This window comes from Zophobas morio, unplaced genomic scaffold (assembly GCF_036711695.1).
Source record: "Zophobas morio isolate AGI-343-1 ecotype UQ-CSIRO unplaced genomic scaffold, CSIRO_AGI_Zmor_V1 ptg000002l, whole genome shotgun sequence".
NCBI classification, from domain to species: domain Eukaryota; kingdom Metazoa; phylum Arthropoda; class Insecta; order Coleoptera; family Tenebrionidae; genus Zophobas; species Zophobas morio.
The window spans coordinates 23,757,241-23,779,416 of NW_026972107.1; the positions used below are offsets into that span (position 1 = coordinate 23,757,241).

The window sequence follows — 22,176 nt, forward strand, 5'->3', positions numbered from 1 at the left end:
TTTCTGACAGAGTTTGGAGAAAAGAAGAGTTTGATTGGAGATATCCTCCCCGTAGAGGTTTTGGAAATAATTTCGGAGGCTTCCACGGTCGGAATCAATACATGATCGTTTTCCGGGTTGGAACCGTGTTAATTGAGTTTTTGGGCTCAACGTATGGTATGGTTGACGTACTGAGTTACCGTGCTCTTTTGCCTAATTCTTAACCCTGTTCCTGAAGATGCCACTTACGAAAGTGTACGAAACGTAGAGTCCAAAAATCAATTAGCACGGTTTCCAACCCGGAAAACGATCACATATTGATTCCGATCGTGAAGCCTCCGAAAAATAATAACTATTTGCGTAACCAGTTATGAAAAGCTTCCTTTTGTGTAATGAGTGCAAATTTTACGAAATGAACGAAGTGAGTTTTATAAATGCAAACGAGTTACATAAAAGGAGACTTTTATAACGCGTTTAGGTTCAAGATATTTCCAATTTTTGTTATTAACAGATTAATTTTAGTTTTATAAAAGCTCCAATATCTCTTGTTGTGGCGTATAGTATTTTATCAAATTATATAAGAGTTCCACTATCGACATTGCTGTTCAAACGGGTATTAGAGGAACTAATAAGAAACAATAAAATTATGGAACACTACATACAAAAAGTCATTATTTTCTAACTCATGAATTCACACAAACCAAGTGAGCACTCATTTGCTATTATCAATTGAATTTCAGTCCGCTTTTGTAATATTTTTCCCAACGCGGATAAACAAAAAGTACAGTATCGAGTTACATAAAGTTACCGGTTATGAAATATTAGCCATTTCAAAACGTCAAAGAGTTTTGAAAAATGTCACTTTTCATGTCAAAATTACAAAAAATAAACTGTCTCATTAATGATTTTTTTTTAATCAATCACCCTGTATAAGTAATTCTAAAAACATTAATGCCATGAGAAACCACAAAATATACATTAATAATATTTTGGATGTTTTCGATAGAATTTGTTGAGCAAAATTTTGAACGACTGTATCAATTTTTTGGAGGGTTGTAAAAGAATGAATTATGGCTAACGATTAAAATAACCTCAAAACGTTTGTAAGATTTCAGAACATTCAGTTTTACAGTTTCAAATTTAAATTGAAAAATGTTATATGATTTTGATTTTTTTTCACACATTTGGATGCCTAAGGTAAAAATTAAACACGGATTCATAAACCGCAAGTGTAGGAGTATCATATTTTATAAAATTTAAATAATATTTATTATTGTAAATTTTGGAGTGGAGTCATCTCATTGTTAACGCGAGTGATCAGATAAGTTTTGGTTAGCGCGTTACCATTTATACGATATTCTTAACATACGTATAAAATTTGCAGTAGTTTTCGAGATTATTTGTCTGATAAAAATTGGCACAGACAAACGGCAAATAACTGACAAATGGAAACGCGAGATCTACTTTTTCGTACTCTAGTGGTCTTGAAACTTCGAGAAAACTTGCAAGTAGCCATTGGGAAGTAAAAAAACAAGTTTCTTGTAAGAAGCAAATTTTTTTCAGATTAGTGTTTGAACATTTCCTCAAAGCTTTTGCGGTGGTCGAACTCGAAGTTACTTTCCTCTTTCAGCAAATCACATACTAATGGTATATCTTAGTTTTTAAAAGACTGTATTTTATAGGTCAAACAATTTTAGAAACTTTTTACTTCCCGAGCGTAAGCGAAAGAAGTATTGTAAGCGAGTCCGTCGGCCGACTTTCCACTTTTACGTTTCCTCGACCTTTTATGACCCCTAGAGTACGAAGAAATAGGTCTCCCGTTTCCGGCTGTCTGTCCGTCTGTTTATCTGACTGTCTGTGTTCCATGTGTCTGTCTGTCCGTCCGTCTGTCTGGCGTCCCGGTTTTTATTAGACAGATAATCTCCGAAAGTACGGGGTCGATTCTTGTAAAATTTTGTATTTGTATTAGGAATATGATGTAGATGGTAAAATGCTAACCAACATTTGTCCCCACCAATAATGTGATGACGTCACTTCAAAATTATACATAGTAAATGGGTTTCAAATTGTTTAAAATAACCTAATCCTACACATGTAGTTAATGAGTCCGTGTTGAGCTTTTACCCCAAACGTCCAGATTTTTGGAAAAAAAGATCAAAAATATAAAACAACATTTTGCAATTTAATTTTGAATCTGACAAACCGAATGCTTTGAAATCTTGCAGATGTTTTAAAGTTATGAAGAGCATAATACATTTTTAGTCAAAATATATTTGCTTATCTTCTCCAAAAAATTGATGACGTCAGCTCAAAATTTTGCCGTATAAATCCTAACTAAAATGCGCGAAATATGCTGGGTAATATTAATAAAGAGTAGTATAAGCTCATGCTGTTAGTACTTACTTTATCAGTATAAGCACTTACTTATTGTAATTACAAAAACCGCAACAATTGAAGTATGTTCTTACGAGTATATTAATAAAAGTAAGCATTTACTTTTAGCGAACAGTATATACTTACAACTTTATCAGTCTACCCTTGGTCATGCTAATCAAAGGTTATATGGTATTAACAACTGCAAATCATCATTAACAAATGTTCGTTGGAGTTCGTACGCCAAAAATGTGTATATAAACTGAGACGCGAAAATCCATCCGATCAAGAACTTATACAAATATATTGATTTACCGCACCAAATATGGAATGGTTACCGGAACATTTTCTAGAGGACAATGGTCAAACTCTTGGTGGAACATTACGTTCAGTGACCAAAATGAACTTTTTTTCAAATATACAGCTGATGCGGGTAAACATTTAAACACAAAGTACAATATGACATTACATACTACTGTGTTCTGCATCGAAAAGTCGTCGATGTTGTCTTCATGTATGTATAATTCTAGTACGTATCCTCAAAAGTTAGTGTTAGTACGTTTAATGCAAACTTTTTTTTTAGTGCAAATTCTAATTCGGTATCTTTTTTTTGTAGCATCCAAATCACAAACGAATTCAACATCTTTTTTAATGCTGACACATATGTATTCTGCAACTGCAGAAATTAAATAATAACTAAATTTTGTACGCATTATCGCAGATTGTAGATCAAAAAAACAGACCCGTATCAAATGAAGAAAATGTTGGGAATACAATACAGTTATTTTTAGTATTACACTGCACTAATCCAAGTTGATATACGTGTCCTTCCAAAAATGTTGATGACGTCATCACAAAATTGTGTGAAGAAAAAAACTCAACTCGAATATGTTTCACTGTACGTCAGGAGCGAGGGAAGTAAAATTATAAATCACGGGCCTTCGTTCAAAGTTTAGCTGCCGCCAATTATCAAAGTGGGTCATAGTTTTACCACTTTGTAATGAATTTACCTGAAGTACGTGTGAAGGTCATGTAGATAATAGAAAACTAACTTTGTTGACTTTCAACTTCATGAAATTACTTGTTCTCGGTTTATATCTACGCAACTTTCAAAATTTCCCACGTCATCTGTCGTCATAGATTGGAGAGAATCTTCACCAGGCATTTTTTTATTCGAGCATTTTTTAATGACATAAAAATTTTAATATTATTTTAAAAAATTGTGCGAAGAATAACCATGTAGAATTTTACATTAACATTTTTAGAACACAAATCTGAAAATTTAAATGTAATTCTAAAACAGTTTGTAGTGAATTTGTTGCCATAAATTATATACGTTATAAATTATAACGAATCCGTCAGATTTTATTTAATAGGGACACGATGTAGGAAACGAAGAAGAAATATAAATCACAATTCACGTTATTCTAGCAAAAAATAGTGTGGTTATTTAATTATAATTTATTTTAAATATAAATAACATGTACGAGCAATATGTCAAACAAAGAAAAAGAGAGCTTGCGTTTTCAACGCCAACTTGATGACGTTCTTGATGAGCATACCTTATGCTGAAACACTACTTTACGAGAAATAATTTAACCATTTAACAGCGACTTTAATTTAAACAGATATGCAAGAGTAGTTTTTGTGTTTATTTTTTCGTTTTAATGAGTCTCTATCTCATAAAACAAAGTACAAAGTTAGCAGTAAACATCCTCATTAATATACATTGCTTTAAATACCTTGAACAAAATGACGTTATTTTTCAAAATTGGGTTTAAGTAAAGATGGCAGTCAAAAAGTGCCTACTTTCATCCACAAACATTGTCGTCTGGAAAATATTTTTCAACCAAAGAAGTAAATTTATCCAGTGGACAAAATTGCTCACACCCAGATATTGTGAGTAAGCCAGTTCCGATAGATTTGTAGTTTTCATAAAACATCTGCAACGAAGTGATAAAATAATCCAAATGTGTATATTTTACCATTACCTTGATTCCGTATTCCCCATTTATTTTATGAATTTCCAATAAGATATGGGATCCATAAGGCGGTACATGCGGTTTAAAAACACCAAAGGTATTAAGTATAAACGCCACATTCATTTCGTGGCCTGAGTACAAATAAAGTTTCTTGTTTTCTTGTTTTTTAATTTTTGCCTGAGTATCCTTTAAAATTTTTTGCAACAAATACCCTGAAAGATCAAAATTATTGCCTTTCCAATTTTGTGAAAATCTGGCCAACCTGCTCCTATCTGTTTTAGTTTGGTAGTTCCTGTAATTACTAAATATGTTTCTGATGCTAACTTCTGCAGAGGTTGTGGATAAATCTGTGACGTCCATTTTGGCAGTTTTCTCCCCGTTTCTTTCTATAAAAAAAAAACAGTTATTTGTGACTTCAAAATCTTCGTTATTAGACCTCGGTTTCTAAGGTGATGTATAAGATAAAAGCGTGGAATATATTAGTGGAATTCCAGCCAGCATTTTCAGAGATATGCTTTAAAACGTTAACATATTTATTGCTTATTTTTTGGGCTTGTTCACTTTTCAAATTTTCTTTTACCAATATTAAAAAATTAGGACACGCGGTGAAAAAGCCAAGAACCTAAAAAATATACGAAATGTTTCAGTTTGGTCAAATTTAACTAGTAATTCGATTCTAAAGTCGACAATCTCTTTAAAACTATTCTGACCTTATCAGTTGCAGTTGGTTCATAAGTGTAGGGAATAGGTTGCCAGATTTGCAATAGATCGCAGTTTTGTCGTCCTGTAGGAGGAAATAATCCTGCCAAAACAAGTAAAAGTGACATTTGTGTTCTACTAAAGTTTGTACTTCTTGCGTCTAAAAGACCTGGCGTGTATAAATCCCCAAGAAATTTGTTGTATCGTTTACGAAGTGATTTGCCTACAGAGTATTCACGTCTTTTACCTCGCTGTGGATTAATAGTTTTCCATTATAGATAGATATATACATCATCATTTTAGATACCTACATCCGTTAGCTCACCAGATCCAGTTGGAAAATAACTATCATTTTTGTAAGGATCGTTCGGATAACGTCCGAATTCGTCAGGTGTCCTGTCTCCATGTCTAAATACCTTTAATTAGAAAATTCATAACAAGTTGAATAAATTTAAAAATCAGTTTATTCTTCAAACTTACTGCGTGTACTAAAATCAATGTTTCTGAAGTTCCATTTTCTCGAGTGCATTCTATTAGGCTAGCGAGTATTACGAAAAGTAATAATAAGACCCAACTTTTAACAGACATTTTTATAAGTTTAAACAAAACTTGACTATACGGGGAAGAACCTGAGTCTAATATACTGTTTTTTCAGAATATTTGAATGCATAAACGTGTGAATTCATTAAAATTCTACGAATGCAATATACTTACCATTATCGTCCTATAGGACGCCATATGTAAATCAGGCGGATAATTTGTTAGTAAAATTGTTGAAATATTGTAATGTAATGAAATACACGACCGACAGATTAAAGCCCACATTAAGCATTTTAAATAGTCATTATAATTTAGCCTTATCAATTATCAAAATCGTGGTTGACGTTTTAGTTTAGTTTCTGTGATAGTCTATTGAAGTTGTTCTCTTTCGTCCCTACGATTAACGATTTGATTGGCATAAACTTTTTTTGCTGAAGGTGTCAAGATTTACACTGAAAGTAAAAGCCTGAATGATTGCTTTTATTTATAGCAAAATATCAACCTTTCGTTAATTGGTGTCACATAAATAATAGTACGTACCCACCTACTCTACGAAACAACAAACTTTTAGTTATGAACACTGATACATTGTCCTCTCTAGTTAGTGGCACAATAGACTTAGGGATTGTCTTTGACCACGAACCCAACTTTAGTAAGCATATTTAACTCAATAATAAGAATTGTAGGTAGCATTAAATTAGAATTTAGCTCAATTATATTATTTGGTACCCGATATTGAAATAAACAGCTATCTGACGCATTTATTAGATGATTGCTATCCGCTGCGTGGTAGTGATCACACATTTTTTTTTACGATTCGATGTACTGCCTCCCAAAATAGACGTGTTGTAGGGACTGTTAAGTGTTCGTATGACACCACACCATGAGACCAATTTTGTCGAAAATCAATTTTCATATTCCAAAGCTTAATTTTAGAAAAATTTTTTTATTTTGTTGTGATCAAGCTTGAACGAACCTTAAATGTAACAGTCCATAGTTTACACTCTGCAACAATGGATTAATTAATGAATGTCACGTGTCATGACGTTATTTTATTTTTGCCCCATTTTATAGCGTCCTCGATTCTATTATTAATTACGGCAGCAATTTATAATAAGTGATTTGTATTTGTATTTTATATTTCGTTTTTATTTAATGTTTTCACATTTGAGTATCCAATTCTCTATTTCTGATTTAATTACTAGTTCACCCTTTATTGTATAAATTGACATTGTTATTTGTTATTTTGAATTTCATTTTTACGTTTTCGTAGTCACTCCCTGAATAATTTATTAGCTTACTCTTTATTAAATATTTATAGACCCTAGAATTATTTTTCTTTTCTTGTCAATGCATCACTTTATTTTCTTGTATTTGGGTGTGCTTCACTTACTGAAAAATTTATTGGTATTATAATATGTATATATTTAGTATTAGCATGAATAATAAATTTAAAAGTTTAATGCAAACAATTTATAACAAGTCTATCATAAGTGTCAGATTCTAAGAGGACGATTCCTTCAGTCAATTACTTGTTTTTCGATTGAGAAGTTACCTACAGTATTATATTATAGAAATGTAGTTAATTACAAGTGTATTAATATAATTTACGTAGTTTTATTTTTAGTTTCCAACGGTTACAGCTAATCAAAACCTAAGTACCCACAAAAATTGAAGAAAAAAAATTGGTCGAAGGTTATTTTCATCGCCTATGAAATACAGTACGATTTACCCAACGTTTTCGAAAATGCATAAAATTTTATTTTGTCAAATTACAATAGAGATACGAGTATAGTAAAGTAAAGGTAGGTAAGCTATTCTAGTTTCTAGTGAACTTTTCCATTATAAAATTTTCTTTTGTTGTTTCTTGTTGATTATAAAATAAAGTGTGTGTACTTTATTTCACTCAACTTTAATTTTTTTGTGTTAATAAATTTTATTTTTCTATGAACTGAAAATGAAATAAATATCTAACTATTGTATATCGTTGTAATCGCAATTTAATGCTTTATCAAATCCGTTAAAAATATACGTTGTAATTTAAACAATAATAGCTTATATATTTCCAATAATAATATACTAAATTAAGATTTCCCCTTCAAACTAAAAACAACAATTTCAATATCTCTGGCCGTTTTCAAGATATAAGGCCGTGAAGTTTTAAATGGAACACTCTGTATACACATTTATTTACTTCAACAAGTATTTTTATTTTTATATAACAACAGTATATACATAGTTTGTGAGTAAAGCCAGCTTATCAATGACAGACATTCATGGCCTCCTTGATAATTAAAGTCGGCTTGTTGACAAACAAAAACAAAACTATTTTCTGCAGTTAATTGGCCTGACACTACTATACAGTGCGTCTTTTTTAAAAGTGCCCATAGAGATTCCCATGTTAAATTTTAGACCCCATGTTAAGTTTTGTTAGGGTGAAAACCCAGAGATGATTTTTGCGGAGAAAATAGCCTTAGGGTTCTACTTTAATTTTCACTACCACTTTTTGCAGTAATTTGTTAATTTGTGCTTTAAAAAATAAAAATTATTTTGATTAAAAAACATAGGTAAGCAAGTGCACGTTTACTTCTTTTCTGGTAGTTGGTAGCTCTTAGAGATGTTCTTGATAGTATCTAGTGTGAGGGTTGGTAGCGAAGGTTACTTGGTTGGTAGAGGGTAGGTGACGCACCACTGTTCCTTTGGTTTGGTGAGTGAAAACATGGTGAAAACACGCGGTACTTAGCTAGGTTAAGTTTAGTTGGTTTGGTAGTTAATAAAAAGGGAGACCTTTTGTTTAACGAAACTTAATCGTAACGACGACGACGCCACAGTTTCCCCAACACGCGTATCTATTTTTTGCGGCTTTCGAAACGGAAATATGCGAATTTTCGACCGACGTTAACACGTGTTGTAAATATGTTTTGTTGTTTGTAAATTCACAGTTCATGTTAGGATTTTAATCGTTAACTAAGTCTAACACAATGTAACGGTCCTGAGATTATTTAGATGGAGCATTAGCTAGGAGATTTCATGAAATTCGCTTAGTCAGGACTTTGTTCATCTAATTATGAATAAGGTTCCTCACACAATATTGCTCATAGTTCATTTACGGCAGTTAAATCATTCTAACGTTATCCCACTCTGGGAAATAGACCATGAAAGTACGGTAGAATTCATAGTATGGTGCACTGAGGTACGGGGGACTATTTTAGGCAGTTATCATCGCTGTTATCATTGTTATCATCATCTTATCATCACCGAGACATGTTTTCTCGCAACGTGGAAAATTACATCACCGAGGAGCTTTCCTCACAGCGTCAGATGTTTTTGTGTTTATTTATCATGTGTTTTGTTTGGGATAAGCTGGGGACAGTGCACGATATAAACTCTCAAAGCTAATGGTTTTAAGTAACCAATCACTTGGATCAAGGCATCATTTAACATAATGTAAATTCTTTGTTTGAGCCGTCAATAAAGTGTGGCATAATTTAATATCAGGTAAATTATTTGTTTGAATCCTTGATAAAGTGTGGTATAATTTAACATAATGTAAATTCTTTGTTTGAATCGTTGATAAAGTGTGGCATAAATGAACATCTGATAAATTCTTTGTTCTGGCAGCGTCCATGTTGAAAGTGTATTTTCAAACCGAGCACATGTTTGAACTGTAAAATCTTATTGAACAGATTAACAACATTGTTAGTCATGTGGAACGTGCATTTTATTCCTTTGATTTAGACCATTATTTGCACAGCGCAACAGGATTGATCGCATTTCGGGGAGACATATTTTTGACATATTTTTTTTAAACGAGGCATTCATCTGCGCCATTTTGAACCTCTAGATTCCCTGCTATGTTTTTTTTTGTGTTTATTTAAGGGAATGTAAAACGATGGCCCACAATGCCGCTGAATAACTTCACTCTTAAAAATTAACCAATAACTCGAATGGTCATAAAATATTAACCTCATGTAAATGTGTTAGCTTTGCATTTTTTCACCCCATACAGTTTTTCTCTATGTCACAATTTTAACTTCAATAATTTTCTTTGTTGTACCTATAATTTAAATTGAACGTAAATTTTCATGCTCGCAGTTCCTAATCTCACGCCATCTTTTATCTGCACTAGTTTTATATCACACCAGATTTTTTTTGTTTTTATAAATCTTTGCTAGTTTTTTGTTCCCTAAATATTTTGTTGATTAATGTTTCCATCATATAAATTGTCCCATGTCCAATCTTAATCTCAGATAAGAATTCTTTGTCGTTTAAAAATTTCACGATAGAGTAAGTGGCGAGTTTAAATGTTGTTAATTGATTGCTCTTTCTGAAACTTTAACACTTTTTCAGTTGTAGTTTAATATCAGAGTCATAGAAATTTAACATTTAAATGGAACTGAGGTTACATAACACAGAGACACGTAGCGTAAACGGCGGTGGAAGAACAGCCAGGACCAGGAGCCCCAAACTCCGCAACAAGTTGGGGGCGTTGGCCCCCAATGGGTAATTCTACTGTGCTCTAGAATAAAATTGATATTCACGTTCGCCACACTCTTAGAGCGCTCTGATGCCGCTGTCGCTACATACAATTTCATTAAACTTTTGTTCTCTTATTGACTGCCATAATTTAAATTTTCCGCCACACGCTCGTTATAACTTGTGTAATTGCATCCAGTTGCTTTAATTCAGATTTTTCTTTGTTTTATTAAATTTGTGATATTCAAATATTTGCATTGATTCAGAATGTTTAATTTGATTTCATTTAAAGTTTGGAAAGTTTTTTTTTTGTAGCTGAGCACTAAGAAGGTCTTCAACCTGTGCAATTTAGTCGCAGCTTTTTTTTTTTATCAGTGGAGGAATAAATAATTTTGTGTCCTCCATATATTTTGTGTTTTATTTGGCGGTGCTTTTCCAACCGTGAGGTCCACCACTTGCATCTGAACGCATTCCGCCACAAAAAAAACAAACACAACGTAGGATTCCAGTTTGTTAGACGGTCACAGCCAAGGCCAAATTGTTGAATTTTTCGCGGGCTTTCAAATTTTTTTATTTTATTGTTATCAAGTTATCACAATGTTCATATTTATTTTCTCTAGACTTTCATTGTAGTTATAGTCTCAAATTTTCATTAATTGTGTTCTCGTCTCTTCCAATAAACAAATAAATTTAATAAAAAATTCTAATTTGTTTCTTATGGAGACAGCACACTTTTAAAATAACTTTTAATTTTATATTTTTTATTCGCTAACACTGCAGTTAAATGTCAACGGACTTAAAAAGTGGCATTTATTTGTTTATGTTTTTATTTATGCGGTAGTGCTAGGCGTGCTACCAATATTCAAATAAAAAATCGTTCAATATTTTATTAAAACTTGGACGAATTCACGACGAGTCAACACACAGGTTAGCAAAAAACACAAAAATTACGGAAATTTTATTTGCTTTTTAATTTTTTGTTTCTCATAATCTTCTAATATATGAAATTCTCGTGTAACTGTTTGTAACCAAACTCCTCCGAAACGGCTTGACCGATTTTTATGAAATTTTTGTGTATATTCGGTAGGTCTGAGAATAGGTCGTAAACTATTTTTTACACTCCTAAGTGATAAGGGTAACCCACCCAAAAAAAATTTCTTTATTTTTTGGACAACATTTTTTATTTTTACTTTCATCCACAGATGCGCAATAGGGTTGCAAGATGGCTGTCGAATATAATTATTGTCATACGATAAATTTTTATGTATAATTTATAAGTGAATTTAATTATAATTTATTTATTTATTTTAATTTAATTGTTTATTTAACTACCAAAATATTCACTAGAAATAATTTACATGGTAAAACAACGTTTGCCGGGTCAGCTAGTGAAATATAATAATTTAAAAATATTCCTGTATGCTATTGGTATATTCTACAGTTTACTCCTTTTTGAAATTTTGTTTTCCTGTAAAACTAAAATACTTTTTAATTGCGGCACTGCTATCGCACTGCTTAGGTAAGTCCCATTTAAAATTCTGTTTGGCATAAAAATACAAGGTTTAAGGTGTAATTTTTGTTATGCCAAGGATTTTGTAAACCTTTATAAACGCGTTAAAGTGAGTAACAAAAATGCACTAATTTAAAAATTTACATATTATATACATGCATACATACATTATCCCTATCCAGTTTTATCATTAAGCGTGTGGGGGATGACACACCAAGCTGTACGTACGGGCGTATGGGCGATCCAAACCTAGTCGGTTAAAGTTTGTCTAGAATTATAAGAATTTTATGGACTCCCAAAGTTAATTCGTTTTACAGCCCTGTTGTCGATTTCATTGTACAGCTAAAGAGCGGGGCGAACTCAGGTACAGAAAACATCGGCTTTCCCCTGACAGGCTCTTTACCTGTACAATAGAATTGAGGCCTGGGCTGTAAAACGAATTAACGTTGGGAGTCCATAAAATTCTTATAATTCTGGACAAACTTTACCATTCAAGTCGTAACTCTGGATAGCGTTGCTTAATTCGCATGATCGCTATGCCGGAACTTTGACCCCTACCGTTACACCCCATTCATATAATATAATATATAACATACATAAATATATTCAGATAAGAATCGCAAGTTTTAATAAATGAATTTGTCAAAATAAATGATGATGTTCATTAGGCAATGGAACTACTAGTAATACGTATTACCGATTCTGGTCAGTGTATAGAGTCGGTTGTAAACACTATCATTGTGCCGAAGGTTTTAAGCTCAACAGGAGTGGCAAATACACTGCAACAACATTACAAATAGATATGTATATTTTAAATATACCTATATGGGTGTTCAAAAAAGGTCGCAGTAAATGGTTAGTATGTTAATAAGTACCTAATCAGGTTTTCCAAATTCACTGTGAGCCCATTTCAAAGATAGAGCCTCTTAAAAGCGACACATACCATACCTACCATTTGTTTCCGGTTCATATTATACCAGAAAAGTAAGAAGTACGACGCAATTCACTTCCCAATTAATACGTTCGAGTTACGTTATGGAAATCTCATAATAATTTAGAAAACGCAACATTAACCTATCTAAAAAATAATGCAAAAAACTAAAAAAAAGATTTTGCACCATCAAGGTGCAACAACGACATCATGCATGGTTGACAAACAAAGAACAATTTTTGTGAAAATAGGCAACTATCAGGAAAAGTAGTAAATGTCAGTAAGACCGTTTGTAAAATGCGTGATTTCAGAGTTCGTAATACTGTATCCCTTTGCGGAATAGTGTGATATGATCTGTATTTGGTCCTTGCTAGATGTGGCGACCAGTTTAGCCGAGGTGCAAGATATTGTCTCAGATTTATTCAAACTGTCAAGCATCTAATAAAAACACGTTTCAAGAAACTTGACAAGCGCATACTAAAGAGGGGTCACCTCCTATTTTAATAGGGATTTTGGGCGGCCAAGAACCGTTCGTAGGTATACCGGAAACTAAAAACGCAGTTCTGGAAATCGCAGAATAGCGGCCTGAAATTAGTAAATATCAAAAACATAGCATGTGGTCCTACATTAAGTTCATTTTGGTATACTGAAGAATCCTTATTATACACTGACCGGCAAAAAAAACCGGCCACCCTGAAAAATTTGGCAAAACCACTTTAAAAATTATTAATTTAACTAGTGATCGTTATTTTATTAAATAACCATTCACTATTGCCCATGTTGTACAAATTAGCAAAAAACAAGACATATAAACGCCGAATTAAATTTAATTTAACAAAATAACAGAAACAGACCAAGTACAATATTTTCTTAATTAAAACAATAACGAAGGCTGTTATTGTAAACAGTGTTTTTCATCATTTGATTATAAGTTTGGAAGTTAAACGTTTTCACGCGAAAACAATGCCGTTAACTCTTACAGACGTTTCAAATTGTCGCTCTGATCGAGGATGATCGTAGTGAGCGTTATGCATGTTTTGAGGGTGGCCGGTTATTTTTGTCGGTCAGTGTATATTCCAGTAAATTTTACTCAATACGTTTTGTGAACAAACGAAGCCACATTCACAAGAAAAGTGGTTTTCAGTACGTACAATAATCATTGGGCCACAGAAAATCTCCTTGTCATGCGCCAAAGCTGTAACTAACGAAAATTTTTAATTAACATTTGGGCTGGAATAACAGACAGCGATTTGTTGGGAGCAAAGACCTTCAAATTATAATGGAAAATTTGCAATCTCCAATGATTCCCAGTACGTGGTTGCAGTTAAACGGTGGTCCTCTTCACCGTGCAAGATCAGTTAAATATTGGTTAAATAATAGTTTCCTAGGAAGATAGATTAGTTGGGGTAGCCCCCTTGTTCCCCGGATCTAATCCACTCGATGTTTTTCTTTGAGGCCACTTTAAACATTTGGTTTATGTAACAGTGTCGGCAAATTTTGAAAAACTGCTGCTGCGAATTTTTGCCAGTGTGGAATCTGTTAATCCGCAGATGCTAGAGCGGTGCAGGGCTATATCATAACTTATGATATAGCTTGTTTTCATGTCTTATGATTCATAAGACATGAAAACTAGAGATGTACCGACTGTAAGTCTGGCCGACTAACCGACTAGCCGACTGTTCGGCCAGTAAAAACCGACTAGTCGGCCGACTGTTCGGCTTTGCTAAAACCGGTTTATAAATGCGACAGACAGTGTGTTTTCTCTTTCTATTTCTCTGACTACCTTAAAAATTTGTTTTATTTTAATAAAAGGAATAACTAAAGTTCCTTTGTTTTTCAAAAAATGTGTTAAATTTGTTTGGATAATTTTAACATTTAATTTTTTTTAGTAACTCTCTACAAAAATAAAGAATAACACAATTTAGAGCCAGTTTATACAATATTTTAACTGAGATTAAGTTGATCGTGCATTTAACAAGGCCATTAGCGACGTCTGATTGGCGTAGAGTCGGTCACATGGTACTTTAACGCAGGGTTAAAAATTAAATCGCAATTAAATATTTAATTGAGGTTCTGTAAACCGGGTTTAATTGCTTTATATACTATTTTAATTTTAATAAAAAAAATCCGACCGATCGGCTGTTTAGCCGACCAGTCGTCGACTGCAGCCGACGATGAAAAACGGCCGAATAGTCGGCTTATCCGACCGGTCGGCCACTAGTCGGTACATCCCTAATGAAAACACATATTCAGATGTTAATGCCCGACACTTATCGTTATTTTTTATATTTTTCTTCAAATTTTAATTATTCTGGTAAAACACTGTACACGTTTAATTTTTGTTATTACAGTTTCAACAATGGGTTGTTGTTGCAATAAAAATAAAAATCAACGTTATTGTTATACTTTTACTGCCTTGTTGCTATAGTAATAAAAATTAGAATTTCTGCGATCAGTCAGCTTGGTGTTGCCAAATAATTTCCACAAGTTTAAAGTTATATTCGTGTAAAATCGTGATAAAAATTGAACATCTGAATGGCTATTCTGACGTGGTATGATTTCTACATAGTTTCATGATCTGACAGATTAGTGCGATCTTTTTTGACAATATAGAGTATTGGACAACTTTCGCTAAATGTCGCGGAAGTGAAAATGATTAACATATTTTGCCATTAGTTGTACTTCTGTGGTCAAACAATCCTTGATTATTATATCTAATTATTATTATTATTCCTTATGGTATATTACATATTTTGTTTTCACGAAAAATGTAGAATTTACAACCAAAGTACTGTATTCCCTTAGCATATTCATTCGCTAATGAAGTGATGGATATTTTGCTAAGGTACGAAAAAACTGTAAAAATTATATTGCTAAAGTACTAATTTAAAGTACGAGGGCCACTGAATATGTAATCTACCTGACTATGAAACAAAAGACAAACGATTTTGTGGCTAATTTCATTTTTTATATGGTTACCCCCTATATTATCGCATTTGCTCCACTTACTTTCCAATGAATTTATGCCCTTGAAAAAAAAGTTTTTTCTTAATCATCAAAAAATAGTAAACTGCTTCTTTTAGGCAGTCATCAGACTTAAAACGACGTCCGTAAGGGTTGAATCTTAGCCCCTTATGTACCGTCGTATTCTCGTGCAGCAGAAACACTTCTCTGTTTCGCATTAATTGTCTTACCAAAATTGTCGAGAACGTTGGCATAGTTGTCTGATTTTATTGTTGTACCTTTAGGCATGTATTCAATAAAAAGGATGCCTCTAATGTCCCGGAAACGCTTGCCATCAATTTTCCGGAAAATGGTTGGTCTCTGCTTTTTTTGGGAAGGGGGCCATTTGTGAACCCATTGCATCGATTCGGATTTTGTTTCAGGGTCCCAGTGGTGCATCCAAGTCTCGTCACTGGTCACAATTTGGGACAAAAGTCGCAATGCTCTTCAAAATTTCTAAATGATTTCGTGAAATTTCCACTCTACGCAGTTTTTGTTCTGGTGCCATCAATCTTAGAACTCACTAGATAGAAACGTTACTCAAGCGTTTTGGACGAGAGAGAACAATCTCTCGAGTACGGTATAAATGCAATATGACTTGTAACTAAGAAGCCAATACAATAATCTATCGAAAGAGCAACAACCTTTCTTGCTCATGCCTACAACGAATAAGAATCTTTGCATTTGAAACAAATTTTTAACAGCACCATTCATTCCACCCAGTGCTCGATGGAAATGTGCTTTGATTGGTATATTTTTACAAAGTATACACATTAACACATGAGAACCTTGAATGTCAGTTTTTACTAAATCTGAATGTTAGATCTACATCATCTAATACAATCTTAGAATACCTATACATCCTACTGTAGGGTGTACTTGTAAGCTGATCTTATTCAGAAACAGTACAGTTACGCTTCAAAGTCACAGTACCATGCAAGTAGGGTTGCAATGCAAACACAATTCAGTTCTTGGTGGGACAAATTGTCTTATTACTCAAAGAGCTTTTTATTGGTAAATGTATTAACATATGTTTTAAAATTTCTACTGTACTCATTATACATTATTGCGCAGGTAGGGGCACGTTTTTAACTTCACCCACCGTGGAGGGCCTTTGCCGACTATGAGGAAAGCGGCAAACTGACTTCCAAGCCAGCCCCGCCGGTACCTGGGCCAATGAATAACCTTTTGACGGGCCCGGGCCACATGTAAAACACCACGGAGCGCCCATGACTGGTGCCAAGCCCACGGAGCATTTTCAGGTTCAATCCTTCGAAGTGGATGGGCTTCGGGTCTGAAGGTTGTGAGTTAGTGTGGGCAAGGAGGGAACAGTGGACCCTCGAAGGGGGCACCCTATAAGCGGAAACCTTGGAGGAGAAGCTTTATATTAATCGGTCAAAATCCACCTGCTACGGCCGCTCAAGGACTGCGAGGCTTAGTTAGTTTTGAAGGATGTACCTACTGTCAAATTGAGGAGCGCTATGAACCACGTCGTACGATCCTCAGAACAGTTTTATACAGAACTGGTAAATGTGAAAACATCTAAGCCGAGAAGGAATACTTATATTCTGGTAAAGCTCTACCTGCGTGTTTAGGGAGCTATTCGTATAGTAAGGTATAAGATCAAGATGAGTAGGGCGAGTTAACTCACCGGTTGTAGGGTTGGCATCCACCACCGAGTTACTCGCTTTTTTGACTTACTTCGAAAGTTTTGCAGATCGAATTTTGTTTCTTATCTAGCAAACCAGCCAACCTCATTTTCTGCATTATGGACTCTAGTGTGGAAGTTATTAATATAGTAGTTCCACCAACATGTTCACTGGAATGTGAACTTACTTAGTGCGGCCACAATTTTGTTAACGATGAAAACAAACAGGCTCTAAGTAATTGAATGTGGTGCCTTACGATTAGTGTTGGTAAAATAGAGCCGAACATTCCCTGTTTAAAATTTTTTAGTTGTTGTTTGGAAAAATGATTTACTTACTGAGTTCTTCAGTTCCTTATTTGATCAAAATCACTCATCAGGAGGTGAAAACAACAATAAGGAAATTATTTTTGAGAAAATTTTCTTAATTTTCTAAATTAACAATGGTTGGAGTCGGCTAAATTAGGACTGTACGGAGGATGATCCAACTCCTAAAACTCGCATTTTTCAGTTGCAAGCAGAATCCTCCATACTGCTTTATACATTTGACATTATCCTGTAGTAATAAGATTATTTGCTTAGCAAATATCCTTTTTGTTCAATTGTGGTAAAGTCCTTTCAGATTTTGAGAACATTTATGTAGAACACTCCTTCCATATCTCAAAAGATCACTGCTGAAGAGTGAGTATGGCACTTTTTTGAGGGTAGCGTCTTATAAACTTGTATGGAATATGATTTGCTCTCAACTCCCCAGTGGACTCTCATCACTAGAGATAGTTCTAGAAAGATCAGTATCTGATTCTAAAAAAATGAAATTTTATTTCCAAATGACTATCTCATTCTAAAACAACCAAGTTTTATCAAAAACGAGTGCTTGAACTTTTTTCATTATTGCTTCATTGGTTGCCTCTGCAGGTCCTCCATTTCTTTTGTCATCTATTACAGGCTTTTTTACGCCATTTAAACTGTTTAGATAACAATTTAATTTCATAAAGAGACAACCAAGCTTTTTTTTTTTTGTTAATTGCAACTTGTCGCGTAACCTTTGGTGGTGGTTTTTCTTAAAAAAAAAAAAATTATCACAATTCAATGTTCCAGCAATTTCAATTTTGTGCAAAAAAATTGTTGCACAAGAACCATTTGACATAACTCACTAAACTTTATCAAACATGATCACAAAAATATCTACCTACCAGTGAAGTTTGTAACTCATTTGTTCATGCATTGTGGACCAATACGACTATTAAAAGAAACACTGGAACACGAGGTCTATTATGTAGTTAAGATAAAAAAAAAAAACAGAATTTTACGTAGTGGAGACATTTATATTATTTATTGAAAGCTTTTAAATACAGCACCTAATTTGACCTAAAGACTAGGTTTCGGGTACATAAAAAAAATACGCTTATACATAAACACATGCACCATACACAAATCGGTCGCCAGTCTAGGCAACCCAGAATACACGACATCAGGAATTCTTCCTTTCTATATATCGGCTGGTCAATTAAAAAAGTCATCACGTTGGCTTTGATTTCTTGTAAACGTTGTGAAGTATGTCAACAGAGATAAAATGTCAATTGTAGAGAGCGGTATGAATTAATAAAACACATGCGTTTTCCTCTACGTTTTCTTCTATGAAAAAAGGAACGCCAACTTGATGACTTTTTTAATTGAACACTCTTTATCTCTGGGCCTCCCAAAATGCTTTCCACACAAATCAAAGTCAATGTCAAATAAATTCACTAAATAATATATCACTGGCAAAATTGCATTAATTACACTAAAATTTAATAATACGCTTCATTTAACGGTCATTTTGCTAAAAGTGTCGAGTTTCTCCTGTTTTCGTTGACATCGTCCGATGTGTCTCATATAGACTCCATATTCGCAGACTGGAGTACCACACTGAGTTTCAATTATGCACCTAGTAAACATAATTATCTATAAATCAGCATCAGTTAAATGAAAACAACATACCTCCTGTCAGTAAGACTGAAAAATTCTTTTCCTTTCTTCATTCTGATGCAATCTTGATTATTCTCGTCGCAATCACAAGTGCATCGAGATTCGTAGTATCGGTATTTTGGAGTAAATTCCTCCGGGCATTTGCAGCTGCAACATGATATTAAAAAAGTGAAAAAAAAATTAAGATTATTCTGCATACATATATATGTATAACAAGTTGACTTTTAATCATGGCTTCGAGATTAATAAATAAATATAATTTTGCGATACAGGCACAGCTCTTTTTATTATATTAATTATATCGTTTTTTTGTACTTGCACCAAACTATAATTCTTTGAATTTTTTCATTTTGAATACTGTCATAAAAAATAATTTCATTTTCGATTAATTTACTTTAAAACTATAGTAATATAGAGAACATAAGTATCCTAGCGAAAATTTCTGTAGGCAATACTTCTTAAAATAATCATGCTGTAGGGATATGAGCGGTCTAAAAACAATTTCCCGCTTTTGGTGCTTACGTGAGGGTAAGGCATGAACTGTAAGTGTTGGGTTACATAGGTTAAATTTGGTCCACAATTAATCGTCGATCCATTTCATTCCCTTGCTCTAAAAGAATACTACAGAAACGACACTTTCGATAATTTTAAGCAATTGTGACTCTTATTACAGAGTAGATAGAAGTTGTGGAAATCCAGGTGAGTATCCTGACCATCAGGTGTCGTTATAGCTTGCCTCATTTTACATGTTATGTTATATTGTGCCGCAACTATCTATTTTGTTATCATGAAAAAGAAGTTTTTACCAAAGCAAATTAATAGAAAATTCTGCTCTGATTCCATAAGCTGGTACGTCCATATTCCCAGCAATAGTTTTCACCCTAATCAATTAAAAGTTACAGCTACGGTTACAGGTATCATAATTTTCATTTTTCGCTTAGGATTTCTACTAAAATATAATAGTAATAATAAAAGTTCGTGTTGCGGTTACGGTTTAGATCAACCAATGAAAACATGAAAAAAAAATGTGGATACCATTGGTACAATTGGGCCCACGGAATAGTTTATGCGTTAATTTTCCTAGTTTAATTATATAAAAAGTCATAGGCGTACATGGATTAAAATCTCAAAACATTTGTCACTTATTCGTATTATTTGAAACTTAAACGCCACTGTTGTGTCATTTTGACATAAATAATATCCGTTTTATCATTTATTTCTATTTGATGCAAGAACGCTTTGGACTGAGATTAATTTAGCGTTGTAGTTGTATTTTAAAATGATACATTTTACTGTGGTTTTAAGAAATTGAAATGATCTCCTACCGTGTGTCATCATATTCATTTCATTTTCAGCAAATACTCTGAATTTAATATTGATATAAACAATTAGTTATTATTATGGCTAGCCAGCATAGGTGGCGTAGAATAACACAAAAGATCTGATAACATGTCGGGACTGTAATATTACTAATATTCTCTCAACACACATGGTCGCAGATTTCACCACTATGGCAAACTATAGAGTAACTTTAAAAAACCTAACAGCCCTAAAAATTGAAAATATATTTTTTTAAAGATGAGGATGCTTTTAAAAAATAAAGACACAAGGGTTTTTATTTAGGATTTATATTGGGGTTTCGAAAATCAAAAACTTTTGCGTTGAAATAAGGGTTTTTAAGGTTTTACACAGTCCCTTGCGTAAATTTAAATCAAACGGATAGAGTTGGTAATCAATAAGGGTCACTTTCGCTTAAGTGTCACAGCGTCACTTCTCTTGCATTCGTTGCTACCGGCTCAACTCAATAACTGACAGAATTCGGTTTCGATAACTGATAAAACAGAGTTGTTTCACAAAGTAACTGTTGTTTAATCCCATCGGTAACAGATTGTTCTGGTTCCAATAAAATGACAGTGATAAAGCATGAGATTCGAAAGTAATACCACATCACTTCATTAGTAATGCAGATCAGTTCTAATCAGACGTGATATGTTATAATAATTTCCTAATAATAGATCTTTAATAAAGTGACTACAAAATACCCAAGCAGCAGACTGTCGTCTAATTCACGTCAATCACGTGATAATGACGAGATTTTTATGACTTACTTCTGACGTCAATTAATGACGTCAAAAGGCCGTCCTTTCTTAGTCATTTTTTTATAGATTATATGATCAATTAGATGTGGATCGTCGTATTCTTTAAAAAGTGGCCTTCATAATGCTTAATTATCTTTAGAGCAAAAAAAAAACAACGGCTTTATTAGAAATAAACCAAAGACAAGTTTTTTCATCTAATAATTTCTAATCAAATAATTATTTCTGAAAACTTGTTTATACTCTGGAAGTGTTATTTTGTAAGTACCTGCTTGGCAAATTATAAATAGAACATCCGGGGTTGAGCGTATAATAGTGAAAAGACCCCACGACACAAACAAAGTCATAAAAATTCTTTGTCCATTGTCCCTAAAACGGGACAAGGTTTTGAAGAATTCCTTCGTCGAATTTTGATTTTATAAAGACGTTTATAAAGTGATGATGGTTACCAAAAAAATTAGAGAGTGATTTAATATTTAGTTTTATTAAATTTATTTCATCTAATGAAAAAATAATGCTCAACTTTACCATACATTACATCAGATGTTTGAGGCGTGCATTCGGACTTCCCCTTTTTTCGGTATTTATGTTTATTGCACTTCACAGTGAAGCATCCCAATATTTCCAGTTGGTTCTCAACTGCCGAAACTTTCTCGTTACTCACTTCATTTTTAACGCAGTTTTGTGAAAATTTCTGTACAGTGTGGGTTATACTTATTTACACTAGGTAAGTTAATATCTAATAAAGTAATCATTTTAATTCTTACATGTTTCTGTTATTTTTGATAACAGTACGTAGATAACAAAAGCAGTTTTTTTAAGAAAGACCACCATTAATCACTGAAGATACTCCCACTGATTATGAAGAACTTACGGTGATTGTTTTTGAAAATGAGGCGCCATAAAAAAAAGGTATATTACTGCAATTATTTATGTACTAATGCTAATGAACATAGTTTTATTCTAGATTTGAA

The 22,176-nt window shown here is 33.3% G+C and overlaps 2 protein-coding genes across 3 annotated transcripts in view; both read right to left on the reverse strand.

Moving 5' to 3' along the window:
- Nucleotides 1-3,737: 3,737 nt before the first annotated feature.
- Nucleotides 3,738-6,185, reverse strand: LOC135122639 (venom acid phosphatase Acph-1-like). 2 transcript variants are annotated; one of them, XM_064046963.1, is made up of 9 exons: nt 6,076-6,185; nt 5,748-6,025; nt 5,514-5,668; nt 5,345-5,449; nt 5,045-5,284; nt 4,771-4,956; nt 4,597-4,720; nt 4,344-4,546; nt 3,738-4,295 (listed from the first exon to the last, which is right to left on the reverse strand). In XM_064046963.1, exons 3-9 carry the CDS (start codon nt 5,619-5,621, stop codon nt 4,164-4,166), a joined length of 1,098 nt encoding a protein of 365 aa, XP_063903033.1. In that variant the 5' UTR covers nt 5,622-5,668; nt 5,748-6,025; nt 6,076-6,185; the 3' UTR covers nt 3,738-4,163. The 2 variants fall into 2 exon arrangements, with proteins under 2 accessions (XP_063903033.1, XP_063903025.1); XM_064046955.1 differs by having other exon boundaries at nt 5,514-5,676.
- A 12,257-nt stretch (nt 6,186-18,442) lies between these two features.
- The window catches only part of LOC135131082 (uncharacterized), a 156,848-nt gene continuing 153,114 nt past the window's right edge, over nt 18,443-22,176 (reverse strand). Inside the window, exons 6-7 of the mRNA XM_064058615.1 lie at nt 19,119-19,253; nt 18,443-19,065 (exon numbers count right to left, since the gene is read on the reverse strand). Coding sequence (XP_063914685.1) covers nt 18,942-19,065; nt 19,119-19,253 — 259 coding nt within the window. The 3' untranslated portion in view covers nt 18,443-18,941. The remainder of the gene's footprint in view (nt 19,066-19,118; nt 19,254-22,176) is intronic.